Source organism: Diadema antillarum, unplaced genomic scaffold (genome assembly GCF_040938485.1).
Source record: "Diadema antillarum isolate AM-2024a unplaced genomic scaffold, OU_Dant_1.0 seq00000169_RagTag, whole genome shotgun sequence".
Lineage (NCBI taxonomy): Eukaryota > Metazoa > Echinodermata > Echinoidea > Diadematoida > Diadematidae > Diadema > Diadema antillarum.
Genome location: NW_027271238.1, coordinates 354796 through 373359, shown reverse-complemented (window position 1 = coordinate 373359; position 18564 = coordinate 354796). Strand labels below are relative to the sequence as shown.

Below are 18564 nucleotides of genomic sequence, written 5' to 3'. Positions count from 1 at the left end.
TTTTATTCATCCTGTGACTCAAGACTAACCAAAACTATTTCACACAAAGTTTTGAGAATTCTTTGGCTGGTGTTCTTTTATAACTATGGGTAAATGTACTTGTGTTTCCCTTTTTGAAATTTGTAGTACTAGCTACTCTAAAAGAAGAAGCTTCAATTTATCATCCACTTCATCAGGAGGGAAATGCCTTTTCTGAAACCAACCTTATCGATAAGAGTGACCATGGCACCAGTAACAATTACTCTGGTAATAAAAAAATGTCCCTTAAAAACCATGAAAAATAATCTCTGATTCCCTATTGTGAATATCTCTGGTGCACATTCAGGTGATAGATGCTTAAAACAACAACAAAAAACCAAACAAGAATGTGAGTTATCTCATGTCTTTCGAAGAAACTAGAAATGTCGCTATGGCGACTGGTATGCCTCCGCCATAATGCATGGTTCTCCTAAGTACAGTTGTACAATGTCTTGACAGTGTGTGATGACAGTTTCACATAATGAACAAAATATTAAAATGACAGGTTTGTCACCAATGTGTTGCATGTTCACTTTCCTTGAAGTACATATTGTAGGCTGAATTGGATAAATGGTTATACTGTTTAAGAGTGCAGGTATCTCGGGGATTTGAGGACTTTTACCTGACTTTTGACCCTTTTATAAGTTTAAAGAAGAAGTGAAATTTAGCACTTTCACTTGACCTTTGACCTTTTGACCTTTGGGCAAGAAACTTCCAAGAGAATCCAGAAAACTACAGAAAAATCCTGCAGGCATTGCACAGATAAGAGGGAAATAGTGAAATTTTGAGGAGTTGACCCTGACCTTTGACCCATGACCCCCAATTCCCTAGATAATCACTGCAAGTCAGTACATGCATATGTACTAAGTTCCATGAAGATATTTTGAACCATTTGTGAGATATGGAGAAAAAAGCAAAATTTTAACATTTTCACTTGACCTTTGACCTTTTGACCTCACTACCCAAAACTCTCTCTGGAGAATCCTTACTTGGTAGTTCATGTATACACTGAGTTTCAAGAAAATATCTTCATGCATTGCATAAATATTGGGGTAATAGTGAAATTTTGAGCATTTGACCTTGACCTTTTGACCTTTGATCTTGAGCATGCACGCCCGAAAGTTGATAGGCACAACTTCGCCCACTCATATATATACATGCCAAGTTTCATTAGGATACCACTCTAACAGTTTTTTAGATACGCTGTCCACAAAATTGATTACGGACGAAAGACGGACGGAAGGACGAATGGAAGGACGGACGGACTGACGGACGGACAACCCGAAAGCATAATGCCTCCGGCGACACTTCATGGCAGAGGCTTAAAAAAAAAAAGAAACTAATAAAACCCTCAGGTTGTAACTTGAGAAAAATTTGTTGCCAGCACTTAGACAAAGCAATGGACTCCCTATACTGCATTATAAATGACCAAAATGGTATGTATATCGATGATTGCAAGCATGACATGCATTATTGATAAGTGCTCTGATAAAAAAAAACGGAAATAGTTTTGCTACAAATGTCACTGACTACAGACATAGCAATGTGGATATAACAAGCATTAATTCTACAAAGGTGGAAACTTTCTCTCAATTCATTTTTCATGCCATGCTAATTTCTGTGAAATTTGCTTATCTGAGATGAAGTGGAAGGCATCATATTAGGTGACCTAATATCTACAAAAACATTTATTGCATTGGTTTTTGCATTTTGTGCTAAAAAGTTACTGCAACTGCAACATTTGTGGAATTGTTCTCACCATCAAACTTTCCACATTTATAGTGTCATGGAATGTGCAGTAACACCACATGTGAACTTTATAGGTAGTAGCTAAAATGTGTGGTACCAGTATCTGTCGTATGTACAGTATATAAAACTGATGCAAATGAAAACAAACTAGCAATAAATGGTAGGTGTTAGACACATTATATCATAGATATCCAAATGAAAATGTAGCATATATGAAATGTAAATGCAGAATATTAGAATTGGGTGGAAACACACAGTGTGATGTGGTAGTCAGTTGCTATGGAGAAAACTACACCAAATTAGTAACAAAAGTGATGTATGATCCCAACTCAATGCAGAAAACAATACAAACACTTGCTACATGATGTGAGGGTCATACTAAGAATTTACTGATTAGAAAATTCCTAGGGTGTCCTCATCGAAGAGGACTGCCTTTCATCTTTAATGCAAAGGAAAAAACCAATGAAATGTTGTTGAGCACTTGAATTACACATTAGACAGTGAAAGTAATCAAAGACCGCACTCTGCCATAGATCAATAGGCAGTTTCATTTTTATGTTTCAAAAGAGGATATTGCCTCAAAATTTTCAATTACATGATAGCCAGTTTAACTGGATTTTCATTCAATAAAAAGTTGCAAGCTTAGCTGACCTACACTGTCAATTATTAAGTTTCCCACAAAGGGGTGTTCAAAACTACTTGCCTTGGTTAAGACTATTAAACATTTATGCCTGATCAATGCTAGAATTTCGAAAATTGAGGCTATATGACTATATAAAGGCTATACTGGAGGTCGAGATTTGTGCCAGGGTCCCATTTCATGAAGCAGTTTCTGACAATTGCTGCATGCAGTGATGGTTGTTGCCACGGCAGCAGCTGAGCATTAACCAATCAGCTGCAAGTATTTCTCTCATCACCATGGCAACTGTAATTCATTGTAACTCTTGATAATGGTGCCAATGTCTCCATGAAATGGGACCCAGGTATAGTTACCTGTCATCACTGGACTCAGGCGGGCACCGGCTGCGTTTGCTGCCCTCGCTTGGATGGTGCATGGTGTGGACTGAGATCTGAAGGGGCGACAGTGAGAAAGGGTGGGGGGGTGGTAGAGAAGGAAAGGGAAAGAGTGAATAGAGAGAGATTTATGAAATTGCTTACAAACATCTCTTCAAGGTAAAGAATTCTGTGGACCAACATGAGTGGATGACCAGAATAAATGCAATCCATCAGCATGCCGTACAACTACACAAGTTGGTATTAAAAACATTTTGTCATCAAGTATCAGCTACATACGTGTGGTTGTGTGTTTGGGTTCTCCAATATAACAAACTTTTTCTTCTTCTTTATTTAGCTTTTTTTTTTCTAAATTTCTGTCCTCCTCGTCCATTCTTTCCACCTCCATCTCCTTTTTATTTTTCTTCTACAACAGTACCATCCGCCATACTCACATCACCACATTCATGCACCAGCAGGTACAGTGTGCATACACACGTTGCTGTTATCAACTCGTCTCTAATTTCTGTGATGAATAACCCGAAAGACATTCCGACCAACCCAACTTTGGCGGGGCTGGATGTTCGACAATCCTCAACCCTCAAGAGGGCTACAGATTGTGTTTAGACAGCTGATTATGCCGCTGCACAATATACCTTGCCTATGCGTGATCACACAGCTGTCACACGCCTGATTTGTAGTGTCTGAGATTCGTATGGGTTAAGTGGCTACATGATACCCAGAGAGACATGAAGAGAGAAAGAGAGACAGAGAAAAAGGAACAGAGAGAGAGAGAAAAAGTCGTCCGATGATATCAGAGGTGACTTGGATTGGATCATGTGACTAGTGTCATGTGATTCCTGTCTACACCCTCAGGGCACATTAACCTCATTCAGATATTAGTACTGGTAATCCCTTGTCTCTCAAGACGTGGTCATTTCCAAAGACTCACTGCACAGCACATCCACTTGCCGTAAGCAGACGGTTAATTAAATGATTGCTCATTATGAACACTCTTCATGGGACCCATATTGCTTTTCACAAAAGTCGTCTGAAAATTTGATTCACACACACAATATCAACGGGATCATTTTATTCACTCCATCACAAGCCCCACATACCACAGTTCTGTGCTCTGGGGCTGTATGTGTTTACTTCCGACAAATGAGGTTATGTTTTTGCCGGCATTTGTTTATCTGTTGGTCTGTTTGCAAAATATCTCAAAAAGCTGTGCACAGATTTGGGCGAAATTCACAGGTTAAGTTGATAACACAAGGAGCAGATATCCTAATCTTGGTAGTGCTCAAGATCACTGTCTGGATCCAGGAATATTTTTCTATATTTTGAAGGATTCTTTATCATTAACAAATATGACAACATATGAGGGAATTCAAGCTACACGAATTTGAGGTGCGCAAAAATACACTAAGCTAGCTCTTGAGGCATAGCAGGAAGCTCCTTTATAAGACACACTAGAAGGACCCTTTATCATTGGGAAATTTGATAGGACCATTTTCAGCATATTTCTGTATGAATGGAAGTGAGCTGCTTGGCGGAGGTCTGTGCTCTCTGAGTGTGGTATTCATTGTCACTGTCTTATAATGTAGAGTACACAATTCTCTTCCATGTCAGTCCTTCGTTGTCCATATATCATTATTATTCTTCTTTTTTTTTGTTTATGGAATTTTCAAAGCCTCCTTATTGCTGAAATGATAAATTAATCTCAAAATATCACCACATTTTAGAATATCAAAATTCATATTTTTATCTTGACTTGCATCTTTCAGACGGCAGGGGAAATGATGTTACCCTTAATATATACATGTATGTCAGTGACATGTAAAGGATATGTGCATTTTTTTCCGAAAAATAAAATTTTGTGAAATTCTCTTTATATTTTCCTTATATCGTTCTACGCATGTGACATCATACACTGTAGTAGTCTTCTTATCCAGCAGTGACGACGCAGATATCTTTAAAATTCATAACTTTTGAACGGTTTGTCCAATTTTTCCAAACTTTCACTGATATGTTCTACTAATATTGCTGCATTCACTCAATTCACATGTATATGAAGGTGGACTTGTCCTTTAATTTTGCTAAATAATGGTAATGCGAAGAATGCTCATCATTTGTGTACTTTGCTACTGTGATTGGTTGTAACAAATTTTACTTCTTGTGCAGAGTCAGATTTCATGCAAAGGCTTAAATTACATAAATGCTGCTCACCATCAACATCATCATCATCATCATCATCATCATCATCATTATTACTCTTGCATACTTTCTCATCCTTGACGTGGTTGCCGCGGCAGCCGTTGCCAGCTGTGACATCGTGGCACTCTGGGTTAGTGGCGGCAGCACGCCCCCGGAGCTCGGGCCAGGGCTGGCCGTGGGATGGAGTTTGCTGCCCTCACTGGACTGAGATGCAGCCATGGATGCTGGGACGCTGACAGACCTTCCATTTTTTTTTTTTTTGGGGGGGGGGTAGGAAAAGAGATTTTTAGAAACAAATTTTGAACAAACATAAAACCAATGTAACACATGCATGTCTTGATAGGATACTATCCAATAATACATGAATTGGGGCCACAGAATGTGACTTAAAATCATTTTTTCGTTTTGTTTCCAAAATTTCCTCATGAAAATGCATCAAGGTAGCTAGATGAGATTTGCCTTTGAATGTCTGATTCTGCAGAAAACAGAACTACCCATATGACACAGCATTCCATGCACAACTAGAAATATTGAAAAAATAATTAAGTCATATGGTAAACGCAGGTGCAGTCAATAGATTTCTGCAAAGATATCACTCATACAACCTCATCATTCACAAAGGTCAAACTGAGCTAATTCGACCGAAGATTAAGTAGTAAATCAAGAAATTCCATCGCTGTCAGAAAGTTGTAGGAAGCAGATGACTAGAAAATCACTAAAAAGAAATTCAACAATTAAGAAAGTGTGACTTAATTTGTAAACACTACGGAAACAGCTTGCTGGCAAAAAAAGGTGTTAATCTAAGACTTTCAAAGATGAAATCTAACAGACTTATCACACTAGAATGTCATGGCACCTCGGGAGGGTTGTTCTTCCAGCGCTGCCGGTTGATGAAGCCGCTGAGCTTGTACTTGCAACGTCTGCATCCCCCGGACTGGTCCATGCCACGGTCGCCTGGACATCTCTTGTCGCTGCTACCGCTTTCCTGGATGATGACCGCTTGCCATGCAACCGCTTCCCTGTCCTTTGTGTTCCTGTTCCTGTTCCCGTTCCCGTGGTTGCAGGATCGATGACCTGAGGCACATTTGGCGTCGTTGCAGCCGAGGCAGGGCTCGGCGAGCTGGCATTGTCCGCTTCTTCGATGGTGTCTGTTATCGACAGAGAGGTTGGCCGTGATAACTCCACGCCCGTGGGTTCAATGACCGTCACTTCGCTCACCATCTCAATCTGACAGGTTTCCAAGGTTACGTCCGCATCACCATCACCACTACCACCATCATCACCACTGCCACCACCTCCTTTGTCATCAACTTCCTGAGTCTGTGCCAACTGCTCCACCATGCCCACGGTAACATCCTCACTTTGGGGATTGTTCGCCTTGGGGTAGGCGGTGTCGAGGACCACTCTGCGCAGTGCCCTCTTGAATCCTGAAGTCCTGCGAATCTGCATCATCTGCGTGAAGTCGACGGTATAGGGCAGGTGGCACTTGGTCTTGGAGAGGTCCACCAGGGGCAGCCGGTTGTTGTAGGCGTCCTCCATGATGGTGCTGGTGTCGAGGTCGTACTGGATCCAACCTGAGGAGTCTTCCCACTGCCACTCCACTCCCTTGCCTGCAGGGGAGCTGGCTGGGAGCTCCCTGCGTCTGATTGGTCGGGCATTACCTGACAAGACAATTTGAAATGAAACAGAAGAAAGAAAAAGATAACAACATCTGAAACTGACAACTAATCACTTTACGGGCCGACACACATTGTTGCAACTTACAAAAGCTATTTTACTGGATTTCAGTTGATCCCCATCAAACTTGACCTCAATACGAAGTTGGACAACCACTTCGGTTTACAACAATGTCACAGTCTTTCATTAAATTTCCAAGATGATACAGCACAAATTATGGTGATTACTTGACCACATTCATTGACAGTTAGATTCTGGATTTCTGAATTATTTGAAAAGAAGGAAGCCAGGTGATATGCCAATCAGCGAACGAAGTACAGTAAAGGTTACACAAAGTGTGCACTTGTTTAGGTACACCTCATAAACGAACGAAATAGCTACATGCCAGTATACTGACAGTGAATAGTGACAATGCTATAAACTTTGTATTTTGATATTTCAATTATGTTTTGTTCATGTTATGTTTGTAAACGATTTTTGGGCCACAGCTCTTTCTAACTGGTGATGAAAAGGCACTTTATAAATATGACTGCTAGGTTATCTCAAGTATTAAAGTAACTCAATGACTAATCCTGTCCGAAACACTTTGCAATCTCTTTTTTTTTTCCCCACACATCCCTCCCCCGACATCTGGGTTTGAACAATGAATTTGTTTGCGGGTCGCGATGAATATCCCAGTCTTAGGTAATCTAGTTTCATACACATCCAGTCACCTCTGATTATGTGGCTGTACATTGCATTCATGCAACAAATTGTGCATCATTTGAAATTATTCTGTATTGATCGTAATACCCAACAGTACTGGTGCTGTTGGAATGTTGCCATGGACAGAAATTGTAACACACAGACTTTCCTAAACTATGATTCCCAATGTCCAGATTCAACATGATAGCCATATGGAGAGCAAAAATAAAAGTGTATTTCTGTGCTGTTCCCTTTGAACTTGTCACTTATTTGTCCTCCTGCGTTTCTTTAGTCCCTGCATGCCAACATACCTATTTAGCAAAAAAGAGATGCTATTACTGTTTGGATGACTTTTGCCAAGTTTCGGGAGGGGGGGGGGGGGGGGGGGGGAAGAAAAGAATCTGCACATTTTCTTTGTCCCTGGCTCTCCTTCCCCTACGTACATGAATCACGTCACAAACTGGAACAGAATAATTACTATAATAGAAATTGGCAAATGAGCCAAATCAGAACTACAGAGAGACAAAACTGGAGAGTAAAGAAATTTGATGATCCACTTTTGACCAAAAAAGAGAGGAACAAATCTTTAATTGGAATATCCAATAAAGAGCTTCTAATTAAAAGTCTGAATTGCTACCAAATTTCAGCTCAAACACAATGGAATTACAATAGAGAACTTCAGTCCTGTGGTGGTGTATCTCCCAATTAAACATGGCAATCTTTGGAAATGTACTCCCTGCTGCAAACTGTTAGATCTCACAGTAGTTTTTCATGCTACGATGTACATGATCACATTGCTCATCGCACATACAATACTGTATACAACTGAGGTAAAGATCGCCAAGCTCGGTGTAAATGCAGCGCAGCAAATTTTCACCTCTGCTGACCTACAGACGTGGGGGGAAAAGAATTCAGCAACAACCACACCGGAATATGATGTGAGAATGACAAAAAAAGCTACTTGGGCTTTGATTCTTCCCCCCCCCCCCCCAGTTTTCCCCATTTTCCTTGGCAGCATTATGAAGAACATGTCTCCAGGACATTCCACGAAATTTAATTTCGGTCTCGCTCTTCCCCTCAAAACTCACTTTCCATAGAAATAATGATCCATCATAAAACGAAAACAAAAACACACACAAAAAAATGTGAGAAATATCCGGAGGAAAGAGAGACGGAGAGAGAAATTGACAAATACATTATGAGTGAGTGTATGTGTGTGTGTGTGCGTGTATGTCTATGTGTATGGGAGAGAGATAAAGGAAAGAAAGAGAATGGAAAGAATTAGAGAGAAGAGGAAAAACGGAAGAGCAGGAGCAGCAACAGACCGAAGGGTGTAAACTTGAGCTTGGACCTGGCTACCAGGGGACTGCAAGGGTAACCTTTTTGTATGACACTGGACTTCAATCACAGCCAGCTAACCTATACTGTTTATTTTTAACTCCCTCCTCGATATTCGCTCTGATTTGCCCAAGAGATTCCCAGCAATTCCTCCTTTCTTTTTGCAAGGACAACACTCTCGTTAAAAAAATAAAAAATAACCGAAACTTAACCCCCACCTCATCCCTGAAAACACACACACGAACACATATTCACACAAACACACTTATGCACATTTATGCACAAAAGACACTGATAGGCAATATCTTTGGATTGATCAAATGACATGCTCTGTTAGCCCTAATCAATATATGTGACCGTGCACCACAAAACGAACAAAAAGTCGCACACACTGATTTTGTGTGAGGACTGGAAACAGGTGAAATGGGTCAACCGAGCCGATCTTGACTTTTTCATATTTTCTGCAAGAGCAAGTCCTTTTCTACACTATGGTAAAATTTGGGATCATAAAACAGGCAAAAAAGTGTGTTTTTTAGCAGTTTCTTTCGAACATTTTTGGCAGAATAGTTTGATTAAGTGTGTCTTTAGAGTCCTCTTTTTATTTCTCAAAAATCTTGTACACACTTTCCACTTTCAACTCCTGTAACTTTTGAAAAGATGATGCTTCTGCTTTGAAAGTTGGCATTAATTAAGGACAGAGTGTATCAATAAGGCATGCTCAATTTCAGTTTGATCTGATAATCCTTTCATTGTTGCTACTCCAGTGGTTTACATCCTGTTTTTTGTCCCATTCATCGCACAGCCAGCACGGCTTGGTAAAGATCATGTGCTTGAATAGACACTGTACTTCAGAGTCTCTTTTTTCAGTTCACACTTTTCCTGAGTGTGTGCTTTCTTTCCAATATTTAGATAGGTTAGGTAAGTCCATTTGATTTGAGTTATACATCATTTTAAGCTTAAAGTCTGCTCTTCCATAATATGCCGTTAACTAAAATTTCATGTCTGGCGACTTTATGTTTGTTTTGTGGTGCAGGGTCACATATGCAAAAGATACACACTCTATATACCACAGATTTTGCAATCAAGCACCAAAGTGACAGAATCAGATTATATGTTCAAAATCCCTTTTCGAGAAAAAAATTCAGTGATTTTCTACCTTAGATACAATTAACAATGCATCTTTGTATGGGTGGTTACATTTTTGCAAGGTGTTCATGTCAAGAATATCAGCGGTCTCGCAAAACTAAAAACACCATAAAAATTATTTCATGTATGTAGCAATTAACATTATTGCCATGAAATTTCTTCAATTTCATGCAGAAACTTTGCAAATCATCAACTGTGATCGTAATATATGCAGAGTTGCACAAAGTAGACTTGACGTACATGTAGACAGACGGGAAACTAGTTTAGGATGAACATGACAGGATTTAGGCAAAGTCCACATCTCTAGATGCTCTATACACTAGAGTACTCCATTGCTTTATTTGCAATGAAGAATGCACATTTGTTTATTAAGTTGTTAACTTGTTTGTTTAAAAAAAAATGTATTAAAGGAAAATACACTTTGAGGTGAAATGTTTTCATATTCCGAGCAGGCGCTGACACACAGCAGATGATAACAGAAAACATAATGGGGAAAAATCAGACAAACATACAAAAATTACAATCTAAACAAGTCATCAAAATTTATCATCAATTGGCCCTCTCAAATGAGTCACTTCGGTCAAAGAACTATGGCATAACTTACAGAATACAAGAAAAATGTGTTTGCATACAAGGTCATCTCCTACAAAATGTTGTTTTAAATGCAAACAATAATGTCTTCAGGGCTACACTTGAGATACCAGAGAAAAAACGAACAACTTACACCCTCTCCATAGCAAGGAGGCTTGATACTTTAAAAGGATGGTTTAGTTTTGGTGGAGATGAGAATTGAGCTTATAAATATTTGTGAGAAAAAAATTATAAAGTAAGACAGAGCATACCATTCTAAGAGGAATTCAAAATCTATCAGATGACAATTAGTTTTCAAATGGCTGAGACATCCAAAAATAAAGTAAAACAAAGCGATCCTAAATGAATGGTGGGTTCAACCTTTTATCAGGATTGCTCTGTTTTGGATATCTCAGCCATTTCTTAACCAATTTTCATCAAATCAACATTGAATCCCTCTTGGAATTACAAAAAGAATCATAGGGGGGGGGGGGGTGAGATGTGTACATGAGGTATTCGGAAGTCTGCCCGCCCATCTTAAAGATAATGAACAAATTTAGAACAGCTGAACATCACCTTGGGGACAAGTGAGGTAGGAGACATATTCTATACAATTCTTTACCAAAAAAAGAAGAGAATTTTCATGCTGCTTGGTGAATCCGTGAGAGCATTGCTCCGAAATGTGAGGCTATAGATCCTCCAGGAAAACCAGCCAAGGAGATTTAATTGAAAAACGACCTCAACACCCAGACGACCATCATTCATGTTGCATCTTCGGGGAAGCCTCAGGCGACACAGCATACAGAATGAAAAGACAAGTCAGATATGATCTGCGAGCAAACCTGACTTTTTAAGAAAGGGAGAAAAAAAAATAGTTTGAATCCTTGAAAAACAAAGGTTGGAGAAAGGGGATCATTGGTGTAATTGGAGATAACATTGCCTTCATCCACCCGCCCTATAACACCTAAAACACGTGTGATGGATCAGGTTACACCTCATAACGACCCGACAGCATGGTATAATTACATTCCTCCACACTCTCTCTTACTCTCCCTCTCTCTCTCTGTCTTTCCCTGTCTCTACTTCACTCACTTCTTTCCATCTCTCTGCTCCAAGCGACATGCAAACAGAGAATTCAAAGTTGAGAGCGGATGCAGAGAGACGTAACAATGACACATGACACGAGCCATGTCGCAGAACTGGGATGGGAGACGGCAATATCAGTATCGTGGATTACGTTATCTTCTCGCCCAGGGACGACTTGACTGCAGTGTGATTAAGGCTGCGTTTATCTAACTTGAGAGAGAGAATCACGTTTCTAAACGCGTTTGGAACGGTGTTTGCAAACGTGGTTTGAAACGCGATTCTCGGGGTGCCGCGTTTATCTAACCATCATACAATCGCGATTCGAGTAGTGTCACTGCACAGCTACTTTGTGCCAATTGACCCGGGAAGTAAAGGTCAACTGCATACCACCAAACATGCCTCATCAGTCACACACAAATAATGGGCAGAGAGCACCACCGGAAACAGGTGGGATTTGACCTTGAGATATAAACGCGTTTCAAAACGGCATTGCGTTTATCTACTCACAGAACGGCGATCGTGGTCTCAAACGCGTTTCAAAACGCCCTTTCAAAGGCGTTTCAAAACGGCATTCCTAAACGCGTTTGAAAACACGGTTGCGTTTATCTAACCCCCTGAAAATGCCTCAAACGCCTTTAGGATCGTGATTCTGCCTCAGAAAATTTTTAGATAAACGCAGCCTAAAACTTCTTTGATTCCCTTGTGCCCCATTTGACATACTTTGTAAGCTTCTCTGATTTTCCTTGGTCAGAACAGTGTTTCATTATGACACTGTCCAATGCAATAACATGTGTCAGAAACCAGAGATCTAACAAGCAAGTCCTTTCTTATTCTTCCTCTGAAAGAAAACACTTTATGGTGTCTAATTTCTGTCACAGATATTGATGATTCATCGCTTATTTTTTCTTTTTTGTATGTGAGCTAAAAATTACAAACAACAACATTACAATGAACTGTTTAAACAGATAAATATAAAAACAGAGAATAAAAACAAAAACCATACTGGATAAAATTGTATGACTCCTCCCTCTTCCTACCCCTTACCTCCATCTTACTACCCCTTCCCATCTATCTACCCCCTCAATCTCCATACCCTTTCCTTCCCTCTATCTACCCTTTTCTTCCATCTCTCTACTCTTCCCTCTCCCCCTCCATCTACCTGTCCCTTCCTATTAACCTACCCTCCATCTCCCCATCCCTCCAGTTCCCTATTCCTCCCCTTCATGACCCTCTCTTTCACGTCCCTACCCCTCTACCTTGCTACTTCTTCATTTCTTTACCCCTCTTCATCTACCAACCCCCTCCCACCATTTTGCTATCCCTCTATCTCCCTATCCCTCCCCTTCATGTTTTTACCCCTCCACCTTGTTACCCCTCCTCATCTGCCTATCTGCAGGGTTGCCAAGTTCAAAAAAAATTTATGAGTGAGATTTTCATGACTCGGCATGCGAATGTGTGCGCGAGTGAGGGTGTGGGAGGGGTTTTTCCCCCCTGTGGCCTCCCACGGTAGGGAACTTTTTCAATTTTTAGCTCTTAATGGTGCGATCAGGTGCATACTTAAGTGACTATTTTTTACTTATTTTGAAAGACAAAAGGGAAATATACCTTCATTTGCAACTATCACTTTAATCTTTTGAGCTATATTCATTATTATAGGCCCAAGTTGCAGACTTGGCCCGATGCATGAGAAAAATGGGTGTCATGCGTGAGATCGTGAGATTGCCCCTAAATGCTTGAGTCTCACGCAAAATGCGTGAGACTTGGTAGCTCTGTATCTGCCATCTCTCTACCCTTCCTTCTTCATCTCTCTACCTCTCCGTCTTGCTACCCCTTCATTTCTTTACCTCCCCCTTTCATCTTCCAACCCCCACCATCTTGCTTCCCTCCATCTCCCTACCCCTCCCCTTCAGCCCCAACCCACCCCCATCCTCCATCTTGCTACCCCTCCTCGTCTACCTACCTTCCCTCTCTTTGCCCATACGTCTCCCCCTCCATCTTGTTACCCCTCAAAGTCCCTACCACTCCTCTCTTCATCTCCCAACCAGTCCCCTCCATTCCCCTACCCCTCCATTGTGTTACCCCTCCATCCCCCTACTATCAACCTACCTCCTCTTCCCCACCCCTCGACTCAAGCTAATGGACACTGCCAAAGGGCTGGGAGCCAGACAATTTTAATACCTTCAGTGTGTCAGAACTCATGATTTATGCATGTTCAACACAAAGAGTAGCTTTATCATAAGCATGTATGCTCAAGTGATATTGCTGCTACAGTGCACAAGCCATTGCTTTACACACATCTTATGTGCATATATACAAGTTACTCTGGAAAAAAAAAGTATGTAAGATTGATCAACGCTATCAAAAGCTTTCTTGTGTACCTTTGGGTCTGGCATACCACTGCGAGTGCAAATGACCCACAGATCTCAGAGTATTCAAGGTAGATTGCCATCAACTCTATTAAACGTACAGACAAAATTGACTCTGGCTAAGGTTTGATCTGACACTAGCTTTTTTGTCACCCTTTCTGAGGACATGCACCCAGCCACAACCTGCATGGCTCTTTGAAGTTAGCATTCAGTTACTTTCTTCCCTTCCAAATCGACTAAACACAAACAAACAAACAAACAAACAACAAAATATCAAACTTAACTATAATGTTATGTTTAAAATAGACAAAGTCACTTTGGTTGAATAATGCGACAGCCACTCACAAAGGCGGCGGCTGCCACACAATACAGCGTAATGAATTAAATGATCCCTGTTCAATTACAGCTCAGTTAAGTGTGGGATGTGTACTCGTTTGACCATGGAGAGTGAGGACCATGCAATAGACTCGAAAGAGTGCAGTGCAGGTTGCAGGCAATGATTTTAATGTCTGTTGATGGTCAGGTGTATTAACTAATACCTTCTAAATAATTTTGAGATGGTTCACTCAAATCATCCTTTCCAGCCCTTGGAATAGAGCATGGAAAGGGTGAACCACCAATGTACAGTCAGACCCACTTCAGCCACCACCTGTCCTTAAAGACCACCTGTCCTTAAAGACCACCTGTCCACTGTCAGAAATGTTTCTATCCCTTCGGAGCAGTTGACATCTTGCTAAACCTATCAGTGAAAGACCTCTCTTTCTATCTCCCTAAGGTTGGTACTTGGTAAAGATATAATGTAACTTCACTAAGCCATTAAGTCCTGAAGTAATTTTCATGCAGAAATTATCATCTTGTCTCCATTATGTTGGAGAAAATTTTGATAAAACTGGAAAGATTCATAATAATGCACAAAATAGGAATAAATATAAGTTACACAAATTGTCAAATTAGAAATAGAATCAATATCTTTAATCATCTAAAATGTATCATAATTACACCCCATTTACACTAAGCATAAAGGAGGTTCTGAAGCCTCACAAAGCAGCCTTGAGCAGCCTTTCAGCTCAGTATAAACAGACAAAATGCAGAAAAGGAGGTCCGGTCAGGTCAGGCTCTGAAACCATCTCCACGGGGTAGTTTCATAGCCTGTTATAGCAGCCTCAAAGAGCCTCAGCTGTACTATCAACGCTAGGGCGTTCAAGAAGCCGCTTTTTCGCCAACCCGGAAGTTAATCACTGAAGGTCACCGTCAGCTAACACAAACAACCCAGCCGTCATGGCCAGCCACCGCTGATAAACGCCACACAACTTGCACACTTCCGCGCTCAATCACGTTTGCGGTTATGTAAGAAATTCAAAAGCCTGCACCGCATATCCAGAGAGGTGGGAAGAGACAAGGGACCTTGGTTACCATGGGAACAGAGCGCCTGCTAGGGCCTGCTTTGGGCGAAATCAGCTCATGCAGTATAAAGAGACAAGAAACTGCTTTTGCCAACCTCCTCTAGGAGGCCTGAAAACCCACTCGAAGATTAACTGGGGTGTTAGTTAAAAATCTAGTGATTTTAGAGGATTTGTTAAATCCACAACTAAGAAAAATAATGGTATATGATCACAAGAGGGATCAAATGAAAGATAAATGTTTGAAATTCGTCCTTATGAAATACCAGCAATGAATGATGAAAATTACAAATAAAAAGGTTATGGTACCAAACCACAGCAATATGGGTGCTGCAACTTATTGGGTTAAAGAACGGAAGCTAATACATGTTAACACACTGAACTGGTATGTGTTCAGTGCAGTACTTATAAACAGTTTGTCTTTTTATAATTTCTATGTAAAGGTAAAACCATTTGGCTGACCAATGAGGAATACCTTAATTTCAAGATAGTATGCTTGATTAATCAGCCATCCATGCTATACTTTTTATGTCCCATGTGGTCATTGTTCCTACTAGTATCCAAAAGGGAAAAATATGAAAAATAAAAAATGCTTATCATCACATGATGATAATGACGACTGTTATATGGGGGATGCTATTGCTTGTTTAGGTGTACTATCAATGCATTATCTGACTCCACTAGACTTTGGTGATTGATCACAATAATCGCGAGGTATTGTGCATGTTCCATGCAATCAAAGCTACAGTCTCCTGTCCAGCCTTTTGTTCACTGAAGGATGATGGATCACCCCATGAAAGAATGATCATAATGTAAGCATGTCTGAATGAAAATATTCACTCTGCTTTCATGGTTTTATTGTTAAGGAAATGATATATCAGAGGGGCAGTGGGGGGGGGGGGAGGAAGAGAGGGGGAGAAGGGGAAAGAAAGGAGCACATGAATATTTGTCCCTCTGACGTCAAGCAACATTACCCAGACAATGCACGCTGCCGTCAAAGTGCACATCACCTCTTCCCTTGCCATTCAGCTGGAGAGAAATGTTCGACTAATGCCTGCCAAGGTTCTTTACATTAACGTGTGCCATCGTATCCCGCTACTGCTGTATATTCACTTCCCAAACACGACGGAATACGACCCGACATTCGCCACCAAGGCCCGGGACATTCGTGCAAGCCCCCCGGTATAAAGTATGTGCGAGATGAAAAATCTCTGCATATGTATACACGAACACACTCATATGGGCATCTGCGCCTTTTCCCCCGAGACACGCTAAGGGTACCCACGAATTTAGCACAAGCTGTCCCCGTGATAACAATAGAAAGTGGTATCCATGCCAACAGTGGCAAGGAGGTAGCAACTCTCAGTTCTACCCTATGCCGTATATCCGATGGCGGCACACACATACACACGCAAGGAAAGAAAGAAAACACACAAACACACACACACACACACACATACATGCACACACGGGTGTGTTCACACATGTAACACAGGAGCACACACACGTATGAACATGCACAAATGGGTTCCTACATGTACATTGACAAATACATACGGACACCGACACACAGACACAGACACAGACACAGACACACACACACACACACAAACACACACATGAATGTTCTCTGAATTGCAAATTATTTGAGTGACTGCTTTCGACGTGCATGGAATGTATCTCGCCATCATCATCATGCACATTGTCAGCAGCGCACTCGTCACAAGTATGAAACCTGACTGCTAACAACGGCCAGGAGTTACGACCCGCATGCGACTCGAAAAAGTCAGCCAGAAACAGAGTGTAAATCTGTGCTTGTCTATTCCTCCCACATGAAATGTACACATCTTAGACATAAAGGAAAGTATGAGATATCCATAGATTAAAAAAAAATTGAAAAATGCCTCATGACAAACCTCCTGAAGGGAACCCACTATACACTAAGCACATACACATGTATACACAAACACACACAACACCATTAGTCCTACACATATTACGTATCGAGATGATTACTCATGGGAGAAACATCTGCAAGTTTCAGGAACATCTGCTGAAGGTAACCTAGCAACAACATCCACCCTTACACTAATGCTTGATAAAACTAAAGAAGAGTTAGAAATCAACCTCTTCTCCAATTAACCAAAATAATCACAAAACACTGTCAGTAAAACAAAAGAACACAACATTTACCTGTGCCCAAGAAAACCTTGAAAAAAGTTGATTTGATATTTTTTTCTCCCTGCATAATATGATAACAAAATAACTTGGGGGAGCTTGTTATTAAAGGCTAACATCATGCCTTTACAAAAAAAATACTGATTTGAAAAGGCAATAAGATCAATTAATAGAATGATGAGTTCTGAAGTTTTTGACAAATCCCCCACACAGTCACCTCTTCCACCATCTCCAATACCCATGGATGCCCCCTCCCACAGCCCCCCCCCTTTCCTCATGACTTGCAGCCAATGGCTAACCCTCACAGAAATGGGTCAATAATACAATATGAGGAATTCTACCAGCTTTGCATACAATGGGCGCAACCAATCCAGTACGAGGAACAGTGATTAAAGTTGTATGCGCTACATGTTGAGATACTGCACATATCTCTGCTAGTTGACAAAATGTGATATTCTCTCACAATTAAGAAATGTATACCCATGTTGTTGTTGTTTTTTAATCACATGATCAATGTTTACTCTGTGGAAATTACTTTGTTGATGGTACGTCATCACTATTTCATTCCACTGGTCTACAGTTCTGCTTTGCTTCTACCTTTTTTCTTTCCCTTTTGAATTGACCAAAAACACAGAATTTTAAAGAGGAACACATTCATCCATCTATCACATCAGTAACAATCATCGTCAAAGCAGCAGCAATCATAACAATCAGCATTACCTTTATCTGGGCTCTCAAAATAATAAATCAGCAGAAATAGCTATAGCAGCATAGACGCACGGATGATACAGGTATTGGAAAATGATCATAATTACCCTCATTCCAACAGGATTGACTGGGAATGAAACTAAACCTCATGATTAGAAATAGAAGACAGAGATAAGAATAATACATAACCAAACATATTGCCCCCTAAACACCCCCCCCCCCTTGCACACACACAAAAAATAATAATAATAAATGGGAGTGATCAAGCAGGCTTTGACAACTGCCACTCTATAATCAGCATATCACAATATCAAATGTTTGTTTACAACAAAGAACATGCTGGCCTTGCTTCATAGAAACACCTCACGCAAACGTATAAAAGTGGAAAAATGAGCAAAGAAAATGGGATTCTATCGGAAGTCGAACCTGAGACC

The 18564-nt window shown here is 40.6% G+C and overlaps 1 protein-coding gene across 1 annotated transcript in view; it reads right to left on the bottom strand.

Moving 5' to 3' along the window:
• The window catches only part of LOC139728175 (E3 ubiquitin-protein ligase DTX4-like), a 70297-nt gene that overhangs the window by 11233 nt on the left and 40500 nt on the right, over nt 1–18564 (bottom strand). Inside the window, exons 2-4 of the mRNA XM_071639138.1 lie at nt 5834–6638; nt 5045–5218; nt 2761–2837 (exon numbers count right to left, since the gene is read on the bottom strand). Of these exons, the coding sequence (XP_071495239.1) occupies nt 2761–2837; nt 5045–5218; nt 5834–6638 (1056 nt within the window). The remainder of the gene's footprint in view (nt 1–2760; nt 2838–5044; nt 5219–5833; nt 6639–18564) is intronic.